This window comes from Plasmodium gallinaceum (assembly GCF_900005855.1).
Source record: "Plasmodium gallinaceum strain 8A genome assembly, contig: PGAL8A_v1_76, whole genome shotgun sequence".
NCBI classification, from domain to species: domain Eukaryota; phylum Apicomplexa; class Aconoidasida; order Haemosporida; family Plasmodiidae; genus Plasmodium; species Plasmodium gallinaceum.
Window position 1 is genome coordinate 1,800,232 of NW_021628238.1, and position 24,982 is coordinate 1,825,213.

Below are 24,982 nucleotides of genomic sequence, written 5' to 3' on the forward strand. Positions count from 1 at the left end.
AAATTTAAGGAAAAAATGTTTTTTTTTAAAAAAAAAAAAAGAGGTTTTGGAAAAAAAAAAAAAAAAAAAAAAAAAAAAAGACAAAAAATTATTCTTTTTTATTATAACATATATATAATATATATATATATATATATATTTTTTTTTTTTCATACAGAAACTCAAACATACTATAAACAAAGTACAACCCTAAATATAAATGGGCTTGGATATATGAAAAATCTCATAGAAAATGTAAAAGAAAAAAAAATAGGAAAACATATTTCTTTATATATTCTATAATATTTTATTATGTTTTATATTATATTTTTATTTTATTTTATTTTTTTTTTTTTCTTAGACTATAATAAACACAATTAAAGAAAAAAGTAAACAAGGAATTCATATAATGAATGATACAATTAAAAAGACGATTAATGATAATATAAATATTAATAATAATAATATATACATTGATAATCTAGAAAAAGAGAAAAAATAATAAATATTTATTTTCTTGTTTTCGTTTAATTTTCCTTAAATATTGTATATATTCTTTTAATAATTAAACATAAAAAAAAAAAAAAAAAAAATTTGTTAATTATTTTAGGATTTAACTTTTTTTTTTTTTTTTTTTTAAAATGTCAAATAATAACCAATTTTGTTATTTGCTATAGTAATTTTAAATTTGTATTTAATTTATATACACATTTGTTTATTATACATTTTTTATTTTATTTTTTTTACGTAACTTTTTTTTTTTTTTTTTTTTAAGTTTTTTATTAATCTATGTGATTTTTTGAATTAATTTTTCTATATTACAATGTTATTATTTATATAATAAAACTAAATTACTCAATTAAAAATAACATAGAAGAAGAAAAAAATTTATTAAAAGTTAAAACACACAATATTATTAGTAACATCATATATTTTTCATTTTTTCATGAAAATCCTTAAGACAATATAAATCACATATAAAGTTTTTTAATTGCACTTCATTAAGTTCTGAAAATTGTAAATTAGAAAAATTTTTGTTATAATAATTTTTAAAGTCTATAAATATTTTATAAAACTTTTCTTTCACTTCTAAAAATTTATTTTTTTTTTCAACAGCTGAAAAATTTGTGATATTACTCAAATGTTTTTTAATAAATGAAGGAAAGTTATCAAATATTTCCTTTTTTGTAAATCGAAAATCAAGAAAAAAAAAAGAAGAAAAATCGTTAATATGTCGTAAACTTCTTCCTATACATTGGTTGATTATTTTCATAGCATATTTTAATTGATAAGTATTACACATTTTATTTATATCTTCATCTAAAAAAAAAGTAAAAAAATAAAAAAGAAAATATTAATTAAAAATTTATTTAATAAATTTTAAAAAAATGTATTTTACACATTAATATGGATTTCCTATGTGGATTTTTGACAGAACTCTTTTCATCATTAATTACTTCTGTAGAATACGTTTTATAGTAATTTAAAATAAGGGAATTTTTATCTAACATGAATTTATTAGATTCATTTGGTTTTTCATATTTAAAAAAAGGGATACCTACAATTAAAATGTTTCTACAAAATTCATTATAAAAATTTATTCCTTCACTCAATTTTGCATTCATAACACAAAACAAAATACATCCATTTTTAATTCTCATTTTTTCATCTTGTTTTTTTATCATTACAATATGATCTATATAATCTTTTAAAATATCATTATTATTTTTTTTTTCAAAGAAAACATATTTTTTTTTCTTCATTTCATTTAATACATAATTTCCTTCTTTATTTAAAAAACACATAAAGATATTTAAAAAATTATAAGAAGGAAAAAAAATAATATTGCCATAATTTACATATAAGGTTAATATATATATTTGTATTGATAAATTTAATAAATGTTTTTTATCAAATCGGTTTTTATATGTATTATCAATACATTCATACGTAATTAAATTGGTACTTATTATTCTTGAAAAAATATTTTCTTCATTAAAAATATAATCAGAAGAATATATTTTTATTTTATTTTTTTTTTCATTTAGAAATAATAACAAAAACTCTTCTATTGGATATAATGTTCCTCCAATTAGAATTACATTACTACAGTTTTTAGTTATAAGTTGAAAATTATTACACGAACTAACACTTATTATTTCTATTTTTCTAAATAAATCTTTTTTCTTAATTACAAATAACTCTTCAAAAAATTTTTTAAAATTGTCAAGCTGTTCATCTTTTAAAAGTATTTCTTCTTTTTCATTATTATCATTATTTCTTTCATTCTTTTTTTTTTTTTTTGCATCCGTTTCATACATTTCATTTAATTTACTTCTTTTTTTATTATCTACTACTTCCACTTCATGTATTTTAATATCCTTATTTTCTGATGTTGTATTTTTTTTTAAATGTTCATTTCTGCTTATCATATCATTGTATTCAATATTATCATCATTATTATTTAAATATATATAGTCATATTTGTTTGATTTAATTAATTTATTTGTAAATTCACTTAATAAATAAATGGAAGATGTTTTAATAATGCTATCATTTGCATAATTTTTGTAATTTCTGTTCATATATGTTTCTGCGAAAATTTTAATTTTTCTACAAAATAGAGAGTTGTTTAAAAAATTTAAAATGTTATTTAAGTTTAATGCATCCAATTTAGATAAAACAGTAAATTTATTTATATTCATTACATTTTCATCAACTAATTTGAATGAATCTAAAAGTAAATCGCAATAAATGATAATTTGTTTAATCATAATAATATTATTATTAGTTAACACATTCTTATATTTTTGAATATATTCCTTTAAAATTAATTTACAAAAAAGAATCTGATGATTTTCAATATATGTAGAATTACAATTATTTATATTTTCTATAATATTCTGAGATTCATCAAAAATAACAATGTTATTTTTTATATTTATTTTTAAATTATTTCTAATGTTTTCATTTAATATACAAATATATGGTAATAAAACGATATCGGCGTTTTTTATATTTTCTTTACATAAATAATAAGGGCATATTTCTATTTTTTCATTTCTACATATATCTTTTATTTCATTCATATTTACATTTTTTGTATTTATTAATTTTGTCACTAAATTATAATTATTTATTTTATTGTTGTCTTCACATTCTGTATTATCACTGCTTGATGAAGAATTATAGAAAATTTTTTTTTTTTTTTTTTTTTTTTTATTTATTTGTATCATTTTCTCATTAAAAATTTCTTTATATTTACAATAACTACTTTTACAACAATCATTTAATTCGTTTACACTTTTATATCTTCTTAAGAAATTCTAAAAAAAAAAAAAAAAGTTTAAAAAAGTATTTATTTAAATATTCATATATGCGTATTGATTAGATTTATTTTTGTTATATTATTATATTTTAATTATTACAGTATATTTTTTCTTATTTTTTTATTTACTTCATTTATACATAAATGTTTTCTACTGCCAATTATAATCATATTTACAAAAATTTCATTTTTTATTTTCTTTTCAATTTTTTTTAATTCATGAAAATATTGATTTAATTGTGATTGTGTTCTACTGCAGATAAAAATCTAAAAATAAAAAACATATAATTAACTAGTTATAAGAAACAATTCAAATTATACTATAAAGCATTCTATATAATGTTCTCCATTAAAACAAAATTTATTTTTTTCACCTGTTTTTTATTCATTTCTTCAATATAGCAATCACTCAAGATATCTTCATCTAAAAAAAAAAAAAAAAAAAAGCAAAAAAAATTATCTTTTTTCTAGAATTAAAAATAAAAATTAGAATTTAGTTCAAATTATAACTGACATAATATATATTATTTTTAATTTTTTTCTTTATATATACTTTTGTCTTCTAATAGAAAGTTTTCACTGAATTCACTTTTTTCTAACTGAACTTTTTTCTTTTCTATAACTATATTTTCATGTAAATTTATCTTATCATCAGTAAAGGAAAAATATTTATTTAGAATACTTTTGTCTATTTCTTTTTTTTTATTTTCATTTTCTAAAATATATTTATACTTTTCTATTATCTTTTCTATTACACTTTCTTTTATCCATTCTGGTTCTGTGCAATCAGAAAAAATAAATAATGTAAAAAAAAAAAAAAAATTAAGATTAAATATATGAAAACTAACAAAATTTGAAAAAAATAATTTTTTTTTTTTTTTTTTGCACCATTTTTTTTTATTTCTACTCTTTCTTTTAGAAGAAATAAATCAAATTTATGCTTGAAAAACCTTAAAAAAAAAAAAAAAAAAAAAAAAAAAAAAGTAGTAAAATCTATTAAAATTTATGTAATTGTGTAATAATTTTATTATATATATATATATATATATATATGAATGCATTAATTTTATTAATCTCCTTTTGCTTTTCTAAATTTTATCATAGTTTATAAAATTACTCTTTAAAATTATTAATTTTATTTATTTTATTAATTTTATTAATTTTAATAATTTACCAATATATAATAGAAGTCAACAATGTTAGTGATTTTCCTGATCCTGTTTTCATTTCACAAATAATATGCTCATAACTATTATTATCTTCTTCTAAATTTTCATTAGTATATTCATTTTTTGTTATTGTATTATTATCATCATACATATTTACATTTATATTTTTTTCATCCTTTAACATAATTTGTAATTTTTCACTTTGTTTAATAATATCATATACTAATTTCACATTTTCATTTATTTTAATATTCGAATTTTTTAAAATTTCATAAAAAATTCTCATAAAGTTTAATTGTATCTAATATTAGAAAATTTTAGGTAAAAAAAAAAAAAAAAAAGAATATATATAAATATATATATATATATAATAGATAAAAGAGAATCTATATAACTGTGTGTGTAATTATGCACTCTATATACAACTTAAATTTATATAAAATTTTACTTTTATTAATTTTGTTAAATAGTACTTTTAAATATATTTTTCATTTCATATATTTTTATTTTATACTTTGTATGGATCAAAAGGAAAAAAATTACAAATTTCATCATTAAATACGTCAAACATTTTAAATACATAATTAAACTAAAAGTTAAAAGAAATTTTTTATAAACTTAACAGTTTTTGAAAAACACATTAAAGTAAAAATATATAGAATTCTGTTTATGATTTATAAATTATTTTATGATTTTATATATTTTTTTATAAACATTTTGAAGAATTTTTTTTTTTAAAAAGAATACACCTATGAATATTAAAAATAAAAAAAATTAAATAAAACTAGTATATATTCTTATTCTTTATATTAATGTACAATAATTTTTTTTTTGACTAATTTTGATATTCCAAAAAAATCATTTGTTTATACTTTTTGAATAGTTCAATACGTTATATCTTAATTCGTTCTCGTATATATTTTATTCTTTGTATCTGCACTACATAAAAAAAAAAAAAAAAAAAAAAAAAAAAAAGAAAGAAAAACATCTTTACAAAATTAAAATGAAAATTATATTGTGAAAATATGTAAAAATATTAGAGAACAAAAGAAAAAAGATGAATGAATATTTAAAATATACTACTTGTTTTTATGTTTTTGATTTATATTTGTGTGAAGAACCTATAAATTTGATAAGAAACTTAGATTTTACACAGAATGATGATATTATCATAATAAGGTATAATTATATATGTATAATTTTTTTTTACTTTTATTATAATTTTTTTTTAAAATATATTATAATATTTTATTTCTTCTTTATCAATGTATAAATATTTTTTTAGAAACCTTTTTTATTATTTTTTGTTCATTAAAAATAACTCGAAACTTTTTTCCATTTTTTTTTTTTTAGTTTAAAAAATATATTTAAAAGAGAATTGATAAATATAATTAAAACACATATAGAGAAATATTTTAGCATAAAAAATTATTATAAATTTTTAAATATAAATTACACATTTCAGAAAAATGCCTTTCTTATTTTGGTGAAACAAACAATATATAATGATGTCGAAAATATTTACTACAAACACATAAGAATTTACACAAAAAAAAAATATGGAAAAACATATAAAGAAGTTATACGTTATTATTTTAATGAGTATTTAGAAGATAAATTAAATAAAAAAGAAATATTAGAAAATGAACAAAATAATAGTAACAAAAATAATTACGAAACAATTTTATATAAAAATATGATACAACATAAAATCAATAATATGACTTATAATAATTTTATAAATAAATATTTTAAAATAGATAAAAATAATAAACGTTTAAGTAATTCATTTTTAAGTAAATATGAAGAAAAAAAAAAAAAAAAAAATGAAAATGAATATGAAAAAAATTCTTATTGTAGTAGTGATCCTAATAGAAAAGGAAAAAGTATAATCAAAAATATTAGAATATCCAGTAATTATTCAATTGATAAAAGAAAAAAAATATTTATAAAAGAAGAAATAAAAGAAGATATTAAAAGAAAGACAGAATATGATGATAATTTACTAATTTGCTTAACCTTTAAAATTAAGAATGTTAGCTTTTGTATAGCTTTTTCTAACTTTACCTTTTATGAATATTTAGAAAAATTAGATTATTATAAATATATATTTTATGATTATAACAAAAATAATAATAAAAAAGATACTGTTAATTTTAATTATATGAACTTTTATATAAAAAATTATTATATGTATTGTAAACAAATTTATAATTATTTTATTAATAATATTATTTTTGAAACAAAAAATGAAGATTTATATTTATTTAATATTGATGTTATAATTTTTTTGGGTTTTGATAATTTTATTTTATTTAATTATCAAAAAGAAAATATTTTAAATAATAATTCATTTTTCTTTGATCAAAATATTGTTATTTTAAATAAAAATAAAAAAAATTTTTTACAAAAAAAGATATATTCTACCTTAACTAAAGAAAAAGGAAGAAAATTAACACATGTTGGATATAAAGTGCTTTGCGATTTATTTATGCAAATTGAAGTAGATATAATTGACAATTTTTTTTATAAGCATTTTCATGAAATTAAACAAAAAAATAAGAATATAATTATTTCTTTAAATCCAAAGGTGATCGATTTTAATTTGATTCACACATATCAAATATATCAAGCAAATTTTGAAATATCTTATGATTATAAAGGTAATAGTGATAATGAAAGTTTCATAATTAATGATAACATAACTATAAATAATAGCTATTATAAATATAACGAACATATGCACAAAAATAATAATGAGAAAAACTATGAATATAGAAAAGAATTGAGAAATGAAGATGTAGAGTATAAAAATGAAAAAAAAAAAAAAAAAAAAAAAAATTACTTACTAAATATTTTAGATGTAAGTTCTTCAAAAAGAAAGATTTCTCAAAAAAAAAAAAATGAAAAAAGTATTCATAATGAAAACTATATATATGATGAAAAATATTTTTATCATAAAAAGAATAATTCTGAAGAATTTTGTTCCTATAATATAAGTGATGAAAATAACATGATAAAATTTCAAGAAAAATATAATTATATTTTTCCAAAAAAAAGTAATGTTTTTTATATAAATGACGAAATTTACTTAAATGATAAGAATGAAATTAATGAAGATAAAATATATTTTTCTATTTTGTGTTTAGATACAAAAAGTAATTCTACTATTCCAGTAAATTTATATTCATATTTGCACTTAAAAAAAAATTCTATTTTTAAATATCTTGAAGAAAATATTCGTTTCAAAAAAGAAGGAATAAAAAAAATATCAAAAAGTAAAAACTCCTTAATTAATGAGAATAATTTTGATATGATAAGATATACATATATATATCCATATAAAGGAGTTATAAAAAAGAATTCTAAAAAGAAAATTCAATTAAATTTATACGTTGAACAAATTTTAAATTCAGAAATACTCAATGATTCTTTTGTTTTAATTATTAGAATTCACAATTTCGTGAAAGACATGTTTTTGACAATTAAGTTTTCTCTTAAAAATAATATAGTTAATTCTTTGCTTCATAGTAATATCACAAATGTATATAATTCTAATAACATTTTAAATAATATTAATGATAATTTAATTGATATTAATAATAATTTAAATTTAAATAAAAATAAAAGTTTTAAAAGTAATACAAATATAAGTTTACAAAACCTTAACCGCAATTCAGATAAAAAAAAAAAATATAACATAAAGAATATAATAAATGGTAGTAACTCAAACAATATAAAAATAGTTTCGTTTTTATCTGCTAATTTCGCAAAATTTATTTTCTCTTTATTCTTTACATTGGATGACTATGAAAAAGATTTGTTGAATAGCAAAGATGAGATGATAGATGATATTTTTTATTTTTTCAGATTAACAAATTTAAATAATTATCATCTTCTATATTCATTTAATCCTATTCTTACGAATCTACATATGAATAAAAGAATTGATTTTACTTACTTTTTGAAAAGAAGTTTCTATATAAAATATAATGATAAGAAAACATTATGTAGTACATTTTTTATCGATAATAAAATACATAAAAATATAAGGAAGAAAGATTCTGGATTACCATACGAAATAAATTACTTAATTGAAAAAATAAAAGATAATGAAAAGATTGAAAAAAAAATAACATTAGAATCATTTTTGTTGTTATGTGAACAATTATTTTATATTTTAAATAAAAATATGATTTATTGTAGCTTTCTTGATACTATAAAAAATATTTACAATTATAAAATTAGTAAAAATAAAAAAATGTGTTTAATCTTTTACACAATTTTAAAAAATTGTTCTCTATTTTATAAAAATATTTTTTTAGTTTTTATTTCTTTTTTAAAAAAATTATTTACTTATTTCATAAAATTATCTATTCACAATTTTCATGTGTTAGTTTTAAAAAAAACTAATGATGTTCATATGAATTTATTAAAAAAAAAAAAAAAACATTATTTTCGTTTATTTCTTGATGCTTTTAATTTTTTTCATATTTCTTTTTTAAGTTATGTATCAACATTTTTTTTTAGCTTTTTAGACATTCAAATAGCCTTAGATTTAATACATTACTTACTTTTTTATTTATAACCAAATTTTAATTTAATTTTATCTTATTTTCATTTTTTTTAGTTTATCTACAATTCTTTTTTTCTCATTTTTATTTTATTATTATTTATTTTATTATTTAATTTAATTTAATTTAATTTTTTTTTTTTTTTTTTTTTTTGTATATATTTGAAATTCCTTGTTTTACTTATAAAAATGGGTATAAAACATATATATCTATTTTTTTTTATACATATTTATATTTATACAACATTACTTTTTTATAACTCATATTTATTAATAGAATTTTAATATATTTTAAATTAATAGTATTATAATAACATTTATACAAATTTACTAATATAGGAACGTATTTTACTATTAAATGTAATAATATATTTCTTTCTTTTTTTTTTTTTTTTTTTTTATATTAAACATATATCTATATTTTGTTTTTAAATAAAGAACAGAAGAGTTACTAAAAGAAGAAATAATGACATATATAAACAAAAAATTTTTTAAATTTAAATATGTTGATCAAGAATTTTCTTTTTTACATTTCTTTTCTTTCTTAAAATGACAGAGAAATATAAGCATATTTTAACTTCTTCATTTTTATGATTAATAATAGAAATAAAGAAAACAATAACTATTTAATTAAAACTAGTTTTTAGACACATAAAATTAATGATAACAAATACATATATCAAAAATTTCATTTTTTTTTTTTTAAAAAAAAATAACTAAATCTATATATTTTTTCATTGATATTTTAATTTATATTTTACTTTTTACTTCAATAAAACATAGTTTACCTTTAAACCAATGCTACTCAAAATTCAATTTATAATTAATCTTATATTTTTTGGTAATTTATGTATCATAATTTGTCTAAAAAGTAAATTCTCAAAAATCAATAGTAATAATATCAGAAATAATTTTTTAGTGTGCATTTAACTATTATATGTTTCCTAAAACAACAATGTCTGTATTTACATGTTTTTATAATATTTTCAAAAAAATTTAAGAAAATAATAGATTAATAGTATGATTATAGCTAAAATAATTATAGTTTTAAGTATAATAATATCTCATTATTTTTATGAAAATGAAAAATAATAAATATAAATTTTTTTTTTTTTTTCCTTTAGAATATTTTAATTATTTTTTCTTTTTATTTTTTATACATGTCCTTCTTTAGTGAAATTTACGTTTGCTATAAACTTCTCTATCTGAATATTTCCTTCTGAATATTTTTTATATAATTTTAAAAATAAAAATTTTATTATTTTAATTTTTCATTAAGATTAGCAATAATTTTCCTTTTTCTTAATATGTAAATATATATATAAATTTTCAATTAAATTTTACTGTGTTTCTAATATTCCTATTTAGTATAATGATTATTTTGAATTAATACTAGAAGAACAAAAAATGTATTTCTTTAAAAAAAATTAATTTTATAATTTTACAATTCTTTACAATCAATTTATTGTACAAAGTATAAAACAAATAAGAATATACTTATTTTTTTTTTTTACTTTGTGTACATAAATATATTTTAAAAAGTATATTCAATAATGCTAATATATATGTTAATGATAATTAATATTTTTTAATATATTTTTTTTTTTTTTTTCTAAATGAGTTTTTCTTTTTTTATATAAATATATTTTTTTTAATTTTTATAAAAATATACATATATAAATATATTTTATTCCTTCAGTTTTTTGAAAGTATGAAAATATTATTGTAAAATTATATCAATTATTTTTATATTCCCATTTTTTAAAATTTTATATTGTGTTAATTATTAAATGTTTTTAATAAAAAAAAAAAAAATATTTGTAGTCATCTAAATAGTCTTAAAAATATATAAAATAAAAAGAATAAAATTATTTGGCTAGATTAAAAAAAAAATAAAATAAACGTTTTATATATATATATATATTATATATATATATTTTATATCATTAAACTATTTTATTTATTTATTTTTCTTTTTTATTATTTTTTCTTTCTTTTCCTCTTTTTTGCATTTTATTTATTTTTTTTTTTTTAATCTTTTATTTTTTATCCTTATTTATTTCTCTAATCTTGTTTAACATTTTTATTTAATTAAAATGGTTGATTCTTCTAATAATGTACCATATACTGAAAATTCAAATAAAATAGCATTATACGCTTTGTTAATTTATAAATATGATATATCACAACCAATTTTTTTATCAGCTTCATTTGATTTATCGTCATTTCCTTTTTTTCATAGATCTTCTTTGAAAGAACATATATATTTTCATTCTAGATTAGTATGCAGTAGAACTCCTAGAGGAAACAGAGAAGTTATAGAATTAGAATCAGGTATTGGGCATTTACATATTTACACAAATAGTGAAAATAATATAAGTGTGTTAGTACTTTCTACACCATCCTATCCATTAAGAATTGCCTTTGGGTTAATAGATAATACACAAAAATTATTTATAGAAAAATGTAAAGGGCAATATGAAAATATTACACAAGATTTAAAAGAAGGAGTATTATTTAATAATGAATTAAATGAATTATTAAAAAAATATCAAAATCCGTCTGAAGCAGACAAATTATCAAAAGTACAAAAAGATCTTGATGAAGTTAAAGATGTTATGTTAAAAAACATTGAAGACCTTTTACAAAGAGGAGAGAAATTAGATGATTTAATGAAAAAAAGTCAAGATCTTTCGAATTCATCCTATCAATTTTACAGGTATTTTTTTTTTTTTTTTCATTTAAATATAAGAAAAGTAATTTATTTTTCTTTGTAAAATTATATATATAAATATATATATATTTACATTTTTTTTTTTAGACAAGCTAAGAAAAATAATCAATGTTGTAAGTTATATTGAATTGTAACATTATAAAACAGGAAAAAGAAGTTTTATGCATAAATATATTATCCTTTTAGTTTTAATGCCTGTTAGAACATTGATATTTAAATGTAATTTAAAATTCCTTATTCATAAAATACTCTGTTCATATATATATATATTATATATTTTTTTTTTAATATTTATATAAATGTTCTTTTGTTTAATTTTTTATATTACAATTTAAATTTCTCCCTTTTTTTTTTTATTTCTATTAAATTTATATATAATGATAATTAAAGCATAAATATTTTTATATTTCACAAAAAAAAAAAAAAATTATTTATTCTATTATAAGAAATATTTATGAACGATTAAAAATTTTATGTTTGTTCAGCATTTTCATAAAAAAAAAAAAAAAAAATACCTTAAAAGATATATGAATATATTGGAATTGAGAAATATTAAACCACTTTTTTATAGTAAATATTTTTATATGTACAAGGAATAAAAATATGTATATATTCATACACATTATTCAATTGTTTTTTTTTTTTTTTTTTTTTTTTTTTTTTATTATTCTTTTATTTTATATTTTATTTTTTTTTTTTTTTTTTGTTACATTAAATTTAGTTGAAGCATATTAATTATACATGATGTTAATTATGTTTCTGGTTTTGCTCTTCATACATTGTCATAACAATAGCTTTTTTATAATTTTATGAATTTTATTTAGAAACTTTTTTTTATTAATGTTTTTACAAAATTATTTTTTAAACAGAAGAAACAATAATTAATTTTTAATAGTGTATTTTATTGTAAACTTAAAATTATGTCATATTTTTGTATCCTATTTTCTGTTCTTTTTAATTCATTTGTATATATCATATAATTGTTCCATTTTACTTGAAAAATTAATTTATTTAAATATATTATTATTTCCTTTTTCTTTTTTTTATTTAACATTTTCAATTAAAATTAAATCAGTGATGGCTCGTTCATACAAACAGAATCTTGAATATCTAATTAAAAGAAACAAAATAAAAAATTATAATTTTTATGTTTTAAAAATTACAAACATTTTTATAGAATTTTATTTCTTATTTAGTTTACCTGAATAAATATCAAATGTGTTTAAAACTTCATCAAACATAAAAAAAGTCCCAACAATTAACAAAATAGAATTATCTTTACAACATTCTAGGAAGGCATTCTTTACAATTAACGGAATAGTTCCTTTAAAAAAAAAAAAAAAAAAAAAAAAAAAATTAAAAATAATATAGACAAATATATATATATTTATATATAAATGTTTAATAAAATAATATATACCCCTTTTATATAATTTATCAAAATTTTCTGCACCATCAATATTTTCCTTATTATTACATTGTAACCATCGTCTTACTTTCTCAGAACTATCTAAAATTAATTGTTTTAATTTATTATCTATTTGATCATCATTATTTATCATATCAGTAATCTCTTCAAAGTCATATGTCCGTTGATTTATTGATGGTAAATAAAATACATCCTATTATTAAAAACAGAAAGTTCATTTTTTAAAAAAAAAAATTGTATATTCATAATGTATTTCATGATAATAAGATTAAATATATAAAAGAAAAAGATTTTTATATTTATAAAAATTGTATATTTACAAATAATAAAAACATGAAATTTATTAGAAAATACATTTATAAAAAGAAGATAGTTGCAATAAAAATTTTTAAATGTCATTTAAATTATTTTATATGAACTTTATACCTTTAGTGTATCAGGAAAATGAGCAATAAAAGGGTGAAATATATTTAAATTTCTTGGTTTAGTTAAGGATATACATATTCTTATTAGTTTACCTTTATGAAAATAGTTGATATCCGTACACAATCTATCAATAGCTGTTTCATTGTGGCCAACATCTAATATAACTGCACAAGGGTATAAAGAAAAATTATTATCTAAATTATTTGAAGTATATTTTTTTTTTACATGATGAATTTGTTCTTGTGCTAAATATTGTAATCTTAAAGGTGGTTTGATATAAATAACAGATTTTAAAAAGTTGTCTACATTTATATTTAAAATTTTTAACGCTTCTAGAGCTATTCTAGAATTTTCTTCATTATATGTTTCTCCTCTAGGTTCTGGTGAGACTAATGTTATTCTGCAATTTAATTCCTTTGCTTTTTCAAAAACATTTTTATATATAGAAACTGATGGTCCTATAATAACATTTGTGTCTTTTTTAAATATACCAATTTTTTCATTGCATATTAGATTTAGTTCATTTCCCAATATATGAGAATGATCATAACCAATAGAAGTAATCACAATTAGTTCCGGTTTACTTAAAATGTTTGTAGCATCTAATCTTCCTCCCAATCCAGTTTCAATTATAGCATAATCAACTTCTTTATTTAAAAAATGCAAATATGCAACCATTGTTATAATTTCAAAAAATGATGGTTTTATATCAATTTTTTTAATTTTATTTATTACTTTATTTACTAGAAAAATTAAATCTTCTTCATTTATTAATTCATCATCTACAATTATTCTTTCTCTTAATGAAAATATATGAGGAGAAGAAAATAAGCCTACTTTATATTTTTTTAATTTTAGACAAGAGTATATTTTATAGCATACTGATCCTTTTCCATTAGTACCAGCAATATGGATTGTTTTATATTTATCACAAGGATTATCAAAAGATTCACTCAGTTTTTTTGAATTATCAAGCCCTAATTTTATAGAATGCGTCTTATATAATTTATCTAAACATTCAGAATAAGTTTTTATCTGTTCTTCCATATTTTAAAAAATGAAATAAGAAAAGTTTAAAAATTTTTATGAATTAATAGGTAGCAACAAAAAAAAAAAAAAAAAAAAAAAAAAAAAAAAAAAAAAATCAAATGTTATAAGAATTATTTTAAAATTAATTTTAAACATATATAGCAATATATATATATATATTTTCTTTTTTTTTTTTTTTTTTTACTTATATATAATATTATCCTTTTTTTTTTTTTTTTTTCGTAAACAATTACAATTTTAAAAATAATTAGTTAATTAAAACATAATTTAATTTTAAATCTCAAATCATTAATAAATATTCTCATAAGAAAATTTAATTTTTATACTTTTTATGAGAATATATAAACAATAGAAGGCAAAAAAATTAAATATAAAAAGAGAAACATCTATTCAAAAAAAATTAGGAAACAAATATTTTAACATAAGAAAGTTTTCTTATTAAAAAATTTATAAAAAGTTAAATAGTAGTTTTAAGTCTTTTTTCTGTTTCCCCTTTTCTTTATCATAACTATGAAAAATTAAAGAAATATGGTGCTTTTAATAAAGTGCATCGGTTTTGTATTTTTATAATAACCTATATTTTAAGGCACTATTATGATTTTATTATACCTACAAAAAAAAAAAAAATTTATATATATGCAAATATTTATATATATATATATATATTTTTTTTTTATCAATTGTAATATCGAAATACTGTAAACAAAAAAAAATACTAAATTTTCTACTAAAATTATTTATTCTATTTCATTATTACACACAAAAAAAAAAAAAAAAAAAAAAACTATTTTCGATTATGATAATTCATATATAAATATATATAATTTTAAAAAGAAAAGAATAAAGAGTTAGTTTGCTATATATTATTAAAAACAAATATATATTTATATGAGTAAAATAGAGACAAATATTTATAATTTGAGATGAGAGATGATAATTGTTTATGAATATGAATAAAAGTTAATAAAATAATAAAAATTTTTGAATATTTTTTTTTTTTTTTTTTTTTTTTAATATATATACTTTTAATTGTAATACTAATTATACATTCATTATTTTATTAAAATACTTCTATAAATTATTGTATCGTAATTCTTCAAAGATTAAAATTTACTTATTTTTATATTTATAAATAATATAATATTGGAACTATTTTTTTTAAGAAAAACTCATGCATGCAGACAATTGGTGAATAAGGAATATAAAACACATGTAGTATTTGGATTATATATTTTTATATTTAGTAAATCATTTAATTTAATAAAAATTAAATTTAAAATTAAAAATATATTGATAATTTTAAGATATTTATATACATATTCACTATAAAAACAATTTTATAAAAAGTTTTAAATAGTAAAGTTTCTAATTTTTTTTTTTACATATATATATATATTTATATATAATTATTTTTTAATATTAACACATTTAAAATATTTTTTTTTTTTTTTAAGCACTTTTTATTGAATAAATAAAAAAAAAAAAAAATACTATCATTTTATATACATATATATTTTTGTGTATATTAATATAAATTTTATCCCTATTAATAATCTTTTAAATCTTTGAAACTTTTTTTTTTTTCTTTTTTATAAATTTAAAAATTTTTTAAAGAACATTTTTTTAAAATGGCACCAAAACCAAAATTTGTGTTAGTAGGTTCTGGTATGATAGGAGGAGTTATGGCTACATTAATTGTTCAAAAGAACTTGGGAGATGTTGTTCTTTTTGATATTGTGAAAAATATGCCTCAAGGAAAAGCATTAGACACTTCACATACAAATGTCATGGCATACTCAAATTGCAAAGTTACAGGATCAAATTCTTATGATGATTTAAAAGGTGCTGATGTAGTAATTGTTACAGCTGGATTTACAAAAGCACCTGGAAAAAGTGATAAAGAGTGGAATAGAGATGATTTATTACCTTTAAATAATAAAATTATGATTGAAATAGGTGGTCACATTAAAAAAAATTGCCCTAATGCATTTATTATCGTTGTTACAAATCCAGTTGATGTGATGGTTCAATTATTATATCAACATTCAGGAGTACCAAAGAATAAAATTATAGGATTAGGGGGTGTATTAGATACATCAAGATTAAAGTATTATATATCTCAAAAATTAAACGTTTGCCCAAGAGATGTAAATGCTCTTATTGTTGGTGCTCATGGAAATAAAATGGTTCCTCTATTAAGATATATAACTGTTGGTGGTGTTCCATTACAAGAATTTATTGATAATAAAAAAATAAGTAAAGAGGAAATTGATACAATATTCGATAGAACTATTAACACAGCTTTAGAAATTGTTAACTTGTATGCTTCTCCATTTGTTGCTCCAGCTGCTGCAATTATTGAAATGGCGGAATCTTATGTCCGTGATTTGAAGAAAGTTTTAGTTTGTTCTACTTTATTAGAAGGACAATATGGTCATACTGATATTTTTGGTGGTACTCCTATCGTATTAGGAGCAAACGGTGTTGAACAAGTTATTGAATTACAATTAACCAAAGATGAAAAAAAGAAATTTGATGAGGCTATTGCTGAAACGAGAAGAATGAAAGCTTTAGCTTAAAAATGATTTCTTTTTATTTCTGAAAAAAACAAGAAAATAAAAATTTTTTTTTTTTTCTTATTTTTTTTTCATTTATATCATATTATTATTTTTTTTTTAAATTTCAGTGAATATTCTTAAATAAATATATTTTTAAAGAAAAGTGTGTGTACTAAAACATATTCTTTTTTGCTATCGTTATAATCAAAATTTTCAGTAAATACAACTGTAAAACATTTAAAATTTAAATGAAAAATAGAATAATTTCTCTCTTTATACGTTAATTCAAAATTAAAGTCTTCTTATTATGTGTCTTTTTCTTTTTTTTTAAATATTTAAAAATAATTTAAGAAGCTTATACACTTACTATGTACGAACAATAATAGAAAAAAATATATAAGTGTATTCATTTATATTATCAATTTTTTTTTTTTTTTTTTTTTTTCATTACAAAATTTGTAATTAAAATTATTAAAATAGTTTTTATCTTGTTTTTTAATACATCATATTGTGTACTTTTATATTTAATTATTAATTAAAACGAATCAAAAATTTTTTTTTTGTTTTCTTTTTCAATGTCTACTTGTTTAATAAAGCTTCTTTTCTTAAAAAAATATTTATTAAAGTAGTTATTTTGATTGCTTAGTATTTATTATAGTATAATAGAACACGTTAAAAAAAAATTCTAACATACACAAAAATATGTTTAAAATTAAAAAAAAAAAAAAAAAGGAAAAGAAAATGAAAAAAAATAAAATAAAAATAATAAAAAAGAAAAAAATCTACTATTCATCTTCAATTGCTCTTATATAAAATACATTATTACCTCTAATAAAAGCATCATTATATTTTTCAATTAATTCTCCTTCAAAATATTCTTCTGTTTGTTCCAGTGCAACATTCATACGTTCATCTAAGCAGGCTAAAATTCCTTTGTAATCTGTACCATTATTTAACCTAACTATTACTGTATGACCTTTTAAATTTTCTACAAAATCTTTTGGTGAATTAGATGTCATAGTAAGAAATTTTATTTTAACTTGTCTTTTTATTTCAAGATTTATAAAAATATATATATATATATATATATATAATATTTTTAAATAGTTTTATATGAATCTTTGATTTATCGATATTTTTCTTATCAAGTTTTATTGATAATATTTAACTAAGAATACCATCTAAACTATATTTAGACGAATATTTTAATGTGATACTTTTATTATAAACAGATATATGGTAAAATTCGAATTTTACCCCTGATATAATAAAAGAAAACAAAAAATATTAACTTATAAAAAAATTTAGATGATTAAAAAATAATCTCAAATAATTTTAATAAAATTTTATTTTTCATAAAATTTCATAAAAAATAAATTAAAAAAAAAAAATAAATTATAAATTTTTATTTTCTAAAAAATTACTAGAAAATACATATTTCAATTAATTTCAAATATTTTTATATAAATGATTTCAGCAATTAAATAATGTTTTACTTATTCATAGAAAATTAAAAAAATATTAACTATATATTTAAGAAATGTAGATGAATTCTTGCATTTTATATATGCTAAATATTAAAATAGATAATTTAAATAAATATTAATGAAAGTTACAATGTTTTTTAAAAAAAAAAAAAAAATACTATTGCACATATATAAATATATGTATATATATTTTTTTTTTTTTTTTTTCTATATTTAAGTATAATACATATCGTATTAAAATATTGAAATATTAAAGATTTAAATTATAGAGGATTAAAAGAAATTAATATTTAAGAAGTAAAATTAAACTTTTTTCGAAATTACAAAAAATTTATATAAAACCAATATTAAAATTATAACAATTTACACAATATAAAGTAAATTATTCTATTTATTTTATCTTTCCTATGATTTTTTTTATTTCTTTTAAATCTACCTTTATAAAAATTTTTATCAATTAATTTAAAACAATAAAAAGTAAAAAATATGTTTTTATTTATTAATTATACACTGTAACTTTTTGAAGAAGGCAATAAGAATTAAATAATTATAAATAAATATACAAAACTGTAAAAAAAAAAAAATATCAAGCAATATTTTTTTATTTTACAATTAAAAATTATTTATTCATCTATATCTATATGCGTATAAACTAATTTTTATACTATCTTAATTTTTTTTTTTTTTTTTTTTTTCTTCATTTTAAAATGATATTTTAAAAATTCACACATATAAAAAATTAATATTTAAAAAAAAAAAAAAAAAAAATTGAAATAGGTCAATAAATATTTCTATATGAAAATAAAAATTTATATATATAAATATGTATAAATAATTTTAAAAAATTGAGACTTACATATATATATATATATATATATATATATCAATAAAAGCACAATTTTGAAAATATAATTATAAAATTTCATATCTTAAAAATAAATTAAAAGCAAGACATTTTTTTATTAACCTTTAATATTAAAAAGATCATTTAATGATTCTTTTTGATGAATTCTTCTAATAGCATCAGCAACAAGAACTGAAACACTTAATTTGGTAATTTTTTTACAACTATCAATATTTTTGTTTGATTTAACTGTATCTGTAACAACAACTTCTTCAAGGGGAGAATTTTCAATTCTTTCAATGGCAGGACCTGAAAATAATCCATGAGTAGCAAAAGCAAAAACTCTTCTAGCTCCATGTTTTTTTAATTGTTTTGCTGCTTCGCATAATGTACCAGATGTATCAATCATATCATCAACAATAATAACATCAGAGTCATATACATTTCCAACCAAATCCATTTTTTCTATTTCATTTGGTTTTGTTCTTTGTTTTATTAACATCGCTATACCACAGTCACTTATACCTCTATGATTTAAACCATCTTGAAATTTTCTAGCTCTATAAACCCCACCTGCATCAGGAGATACTATAACAGGTTTATATAAATCTTTTTTTGTAAAATAATCTAAACCAATTAATTGTGCCTCTAAATTATCAACTGGAACTCTTGGACCAAAAAATCCTTGAATTTGTCCTGAATGCAAATCAATAGCTACCACTCTATCAACTCCCATAGCTTCTATCATTCTTGCTACATCAGCTGCAGATATTGGTACTCTTGAGCTTAATTTTCTATCCTGTCTTGCATATCCATAATATGGAATAACAGCTGTAATTTTTTTTGCTGATGCTCTTCTACATGTTGATATCATTAATAATAATTCAATTAAATTCTCATTTACTGGTGGGCATGTTGGCTGTATAATGTAAACATCCTTTCCTCTTATACTATCTAAAAATTGCATTGATACTTCTCCATCTGCAAATCTTTTTAAATTTACTTTTCCTAATATAGTTCCTAAATGATCTGCTATGTTTTGACTTAATACAGGATTAGATGTTCCACTAAATAATATCGCATTTTCCATCTTCTTTTCAAAAGGTCTTTTCTCTTCTGATCTCCATAGAGGGTGATAATGATTATTTGCATTATCACAAAAAGCAGTATTTTCTATCAAAATAGATCTTTTATCATAAAGAAGCTCATTTATATTTTTTTTTACGTCCTTACAACATTGTCGAAATTTTTTTCTATTTGCTTCATTACTTAAAAAATAACATCCAATTCCACTACTTACTAATAGCGTCAATTTAATACCATAGTTTTCTTTATTAAAAAATTTATTTTTCTTAAAAAAATTTATCCTACATTTTTTAAATAATAAAGAATTCATTTTATCAATTCAATTAAAAAAAAAAAAAAAAAAATTCATAAAAAAAAAAAAAATAAATAAATAATTGAACTTGAAAAAGTTAATATAATTTATAAACGAACATTTGTTTTCTTTGGCTTATTTTATATATTTCATCCAACAGTGGAAGAAAAAAGAATGAAAATACAATAATTAAAAATTTATATTAATTTTTTTTTTTTTTTTTATATTTTCATGGAAACTTCAAAAATAATAAAAATTAAAAAATGAATTGATTAATATTTATATATATCCTTATTCTAACAAATGAAGTGTATATAAATAAATTTTAATTATAAAAAAAAAAAAAAAAAAAAAGAAAAAACAAGGTTAATACGTCATATATCTTTACAGAAAACTCATAATTAATTTCTATCTACAAATAAAGGAAATAAAATAATTAAAAAAAAAAAATAAAATATAAAGTATCTAATTTATTTTATTATTTAGAATTTTTTTTTTTTTTTTTTTTTTTTTGTTAAAGATATATTCAACATATACTTAGCTATCATAGCTCTGGTATAGATAATTTAAAAAACTATAAAAAACTTATATATATGATATAAAAAAAAAAAAAAAACTATGAAAATCTATAAATATAAATTTTTTTTAAAAATATTTTATCTTATTTTTTATTACTATATATATAAAATACAGTAAAAAATAAATTTAAGATTATTGAGAATTAAAAAGAGAAATATTTTTTTATAATATTATGTTTTAATGAAGTTTCCATGTTCTATAAAAAATTATCTTGTTTCTAATGTAGATTTATTCAGAATTTGTTTTAAAGATGAATATATTATAATGTAAAAATTTTTTATTTGTCCCATTTTTTAGATATATTTTTTCTTGAAAATTTTTACACATCTTTCATATAAATAATACATATAAAAACAAATTTTTCTTAATTATGCATAATAACTATATGATTAAATATGTAAACTAATAAAAAATAATTTTTTAAATAGTTATATATAATTAAAGGATAAAAAAAAAAAAAAATATTAATACTATAAAACAAAAGTAAATATTTTTTTATCCATATATAGAACATATATATGTATGTATAAATCACACACTTTTTTAATATATTATGTAAATTTTATTAATAATAATTTTCTATAAATAAATTTTTGGTAAAAATTAAAAATTATAGAAAATAATATTTTTTTTATCCCACTTATGCTATCATTAAAATGATTTTTATTTGCTATTTTGTGTTTTTCTGAAATTTTTATTTCTTTTTATTTTTATATCCATATTTACACCAAAAAAAAAAAAAAAAAAAAAAACTTAAAAGATTAAATATTTTAAAAATGAGGATTAATGTGATAAATAGAATTATTTTAAATTAAAAAATTAGTTCTTATCTTCAATCATATAGTTAAAATTTTTTTTTTTTTTTTATTACTTTTCTGGGATATAGGAGTACTATCATTTATGTGTAATTTTAATCATTAGAAAAAAGTTTTTTTTTTTTTTTTTTTAAAAGTTTCAATTTATGAAAAAGATAAAATAATTATATTATTATATAGAGAATATGTAAATGAATCTGTGTGGGAATTATATTTTTTTTTATTATTCTCTGAAGATTTTAAAACTTGTCTTTCTTTCCTATTATTATTTTTTTTTTTTTTTTTTATTAAAAAATTGCCAATGTATATAATTAAAACATTGTCATATAAAGGAATACTTAAATATTTGAAAAATAAATAAAAAAAAAAAAAAAAAAAAAATTAAAATAATACATATAAATATATGTATACATTATTAGTTTGGCTTTGTTTCTTCATCTACTACTGCTTCATGTTTGTAATTTTCAAATAAATAACTAATATGTTTAAGAGAATCATCAAAAAGTTCTTTTTCTTGTGCATTCAAATCAAGTTCAATTATTTTTTCTATACCTTTTCCTCCTATTACTACTGGAATACCAGCAAAAACTCCTTTGTGACCATATTGACCATTTAATAATACTGAACAAACAAGAACTCTTTTTAAGTCTTTCAAATAAGCTTCAATAATTTCAACAATAGCCAAAGAAGGAGCAAAACATGCTGATCCTTCAGGTAATAATTCTAGTAATTCTAAACCTGTATTTCTTGTCTTTTCAACTATTTGATTAATTTCTTTATCTGTTATAGCTCCTTTTTTTGTAAAGTCATTTAATGGTATACCATTTACACAACAATATCTAGGTAGAGGAACCATTTTATCTCCGTGTGCTCCTATTACAAATCCTTGAACATCACCTGGATTAATCTAAATTTTTATAAAAATATATATAAGTTTAATTATATTATAAATGTAAAAATTTATCTAATATTTATTTTATTTTCATTTTTATATTAAATAATTATTAATTTTTTTTAGAGTTATTTTATACTTACTCTCAATTTTTCGGCTAAATTATGTCTCAATCTTGCACTGTGCAAAACACCAGCCATACCGCAAATTTTATGAGATGGTATATTTGCATGTTCTTGTAAAACTTTTGCCATACAATCAACAGGACTTGTAGTAACTACAACAAAAGCTTGTGGGCAATGTTTTTTAATATATTTGGCTACATCCTTTAATAGTTTTACGTTGGATGTATATACTTGTTTTTCTATATCTTCTTCATCAAATTCTGCAAATTCACGTTCTGATACTTCTATTGTGACTACTACAACTAATGAATCTTTTATATCTGTTATTTCATTTGTTCCTAATATATTTATTCTAGATCTATTTAAAGGTCTTGTGTGTAAAATATCTAATGCTCTTCCTTTTGGCAAATCTAAAATAGTCCAAATTAAATTAAAGAAAAATATTTGTATACATGTTTACGTATTTCTTTTATATACTATTGATATAAAATATTTTCATATTTTTTTTTAAATTATATTTTAAAAAAAAAATTATGTATCCTTTCCTTAAAATATATAAGCATATATATTTATATATTATTGCAAATACATTTGTGTTTTTTTTTTTTTTTTTTTTTTTTTATAAGAAATCTTTCAAATAATAAAAAATTTTAAATGAAAAAAAAAAAAATAAAATAAAATAAAAATAATCAAATTTTTATCTTAAGATTAGGTAATACTTTTATATATAAAATAAATTAGAAATATTTATAAATCTAAGGTTCTTTTAAAACAAAATGAATACTAATATATATACATATATATACATTTATAAATAAGAACATTTCATGAATTTATATTCATTTATTTTTCCGTTATTCTAATTTAAATTTTAATTAAATTATTATTACCTTTTCTAAAATCATGTAAAACAACATCACCTAAATTTTTTTCGCAAATCATATGAGCTAAAGCACAACCTATATCTCCTGCACCTAAGACACTTATTTTAGGATGTTTAACTGAAGTCATTCTTAAATAATAATATATTAAATAATTTTACTTGTTTTTTCTCTTTTTTTTTTTTTTATAAATAATATTAAATTTACTAAATATTTCTCTTTTTTTTATTATTTTAACAATAATAAATATATATATATATATTTATATATATATATATATAATATTTCACAAAAAAAGATACATTTACAAAATTATATGAATTTTTGTTTATATTATATTTTAATTTTTTTTTTTTTTTTTTTTTTTATAATACGAAATAATAAATATTAACTTATTAATATGCATAAGAATTTTAATTGGTAATGTGAGAAATATTAAATGATAATAATATTAAGACATATATATTAACTATTTTTAATTATCTATTTTTTTAAATAAGAAAATATATACACATTATAATAAGAATAATCAACAAAAAATAATTCACATAATATTTAATTTTTATTTCATATGATGTACACATTTATAGAATCATTTTTTTTTTTTTTTTCACGGATACTCATAAAGTGCTAGAAACATCAAATTTTTATTTTTCCTCGGGGTTAGCTATAAAAATTTTAAAAAAAAAAAATAAAATAAAATAATAAACTAGCTTAAAAAAAAAAAAAAAAAAA

At 17.2% G+C, this 24,982-nt stretch overlaps 9 protein-coding genes across 9 annotated transcripts; 4 read left to right on the plus strand and 5 right to left on the minus strand.

Moving 5' to 3' along the window:
- Positions 1–156: 156 nt before the first annotated feature.
- PGAL8A_00236300 (MSF1-like protein, putative) lies at positions 157–481 on the plus strand (the record flags this gene model as incomplete). The annotated part of the gene is made up of 2 exons (XM_028671093.1): positions 157–234; positions 341–481. Coding segments are annotated over 2 exons (219 nt in total), but the record flags the coding sequence as incomplete, so codon positions are not given.
- Positions 482–904: 423 nt separating this feature from the next.
- PGAL8A_00236400 (DEAD box helicase, putative) lies at positions 905–5,047 on the minus strand (the record flags this gene model as incomplete). Its single annotated transcript, XM_028671094.1, has 8 exons — positions 905–1,299; positions 1,379–3,305; positions 3,437–3,574; positions 3,682–3,731; positions 3,861–4,085; positions 4,196–4,257; positions 4,482–4,777; positions 4,991–5,047. The coding sequence occupies 8 exons, from the start codon at positions 5,045–5,047 to the stop codon at positions 905–907; spliced, it is 3,150 nt and encodes a 1,049-aa protein (XP_028527780.1).
- A 486-nt stretch (positions 5,048–5,533) lies between these two features.
- Positions 5,534–9,064, plus strand: PGAL8A_00236500 (conserved Plasmodium protein, unknown function; the record flags this gene model as incomplete). Its single annotated transcript, XM_028671095.1, has 2 exons — positions 5,534–5,655; positions 5,830–9,064. The coding sequence occupies 2 exons, from the start codon at positions 5,534–5,536 to the stop codon at positions 9,062–9,064; spliced, it is 3,357 nt and encodes a 1,118-aa protein (XP_028527781.1).
- Positions 9,065–11,145: 2,081 nt separating this feature from the next.
- On the plus strand, positions 11,146–11,910 carry YKT6.2 (SNARE protein, putative; the record flags this gene model as incomplete). Its single annotated transcript, XM_028671096.1, has 2 exons — positions 11,146–11,768; positions 11,871–11,910. 2 exons carry the CDS (start codon positions 11,146–11,148, stop codon positions 11,908–11,910), a joined length of 663 nt encoding a protein of 220 aa, XP_028527782.1.
- Positions 11,911–12,849: 939 nt separating this feature from the next.
- On the minus strand, positions 12,850–14,685 carry DHFS-FPGS (dihydrofolate synthase/folylpolyglutamate synthase, putative; the record flags this gene model as incomplete). The annotated part of the gene is made up of 4 exons (XM_028671097.1): positions 12,850–12,893; positions 12,985–13,107; positions 13,204–13,405; positions 13,639–14,685. The coding sequence occupies 4 exons, from the start codon at positions 14,683–14,685 to the stop codon at positions 12,850–12,852; spliced, it is 1,416 nt and encodes a 471-aa protein (XP_028527783.1).
- A 1,631-nt stretch (positions 14,686–16,316) lies between these two features.
- LDH (L-lactate dehydrogenase, putative) lies at positions 16,317–17,267 on the plus strand (the record flags this gene model as incomplete). The annotated part of the gene is made up of 1 exon (XM_028671098.1): positions 16,317–17,267. The coding sequence occupies one exon, from the start codon at positions 16,317–16,319 to the stop codon at positions 17,265–17,267; it is 951 nt and encodes a 316-aa protein (XP_028527784.1).
- Positions 17,268–18,031: 764 nt separating this feature from the next.
- Positions 18,032–18,265, minus strand: LSM6 (U6 snRNA-associated Sm-like protein LSm6, putative; the record flags this gene model as incomplete). The annotated part of the gene is made up of 1 exon (XM_028671099.1): positions 18,032–18,265. The coding sequence occupies one exon, from the start codon at positions 18,263–18,265 to the stop codon at positions 18,032–18,034; it is 234 nt and encodes a 77-aa protein (XP_028527785.1).
- Positions 18,266–19,695: 1,430 nt separating this feature from the next.
- Positions 19,696–20,973, minus strand: PGAL8A_00237000 (phosphoribosylpyrophosphate synthetase, putative; the record flags this gene model as incomplete). The annotated part of the gene is made up of 1 exon (XM_028671101.1): positions 19,696–20,973. One exon carries the CDS (start codon positions 20,971–20,973, stop codon positions 19,696–19,698), a length of 1,278 nt encoding a protein of 425 aa, XP_028527786.1.
- A 1,791-nt stretch (positions 20,974–22,764) lies between these two features.
- Positions 22,765–24,377, minus strand: PGAL8A_00237100 (oxidoreductase, putative; the record flags this gene model as incomplete). Its single annotated transcript, XM_028671102.1, has 3 exons — positions 22,765–23,256; positions 23,385–23,776; positions 24,257–24,377. 3 exons carry the CDS (start codon positions 24,375–24,377, stop codon positions 22,765–22,767), a joined length of 1,005 nt encoding a protein of 334 aa, XP_028527787.1.
- Between the last annotated feature and the right edge of the window lie 605 nt (positions 24,378–24,982).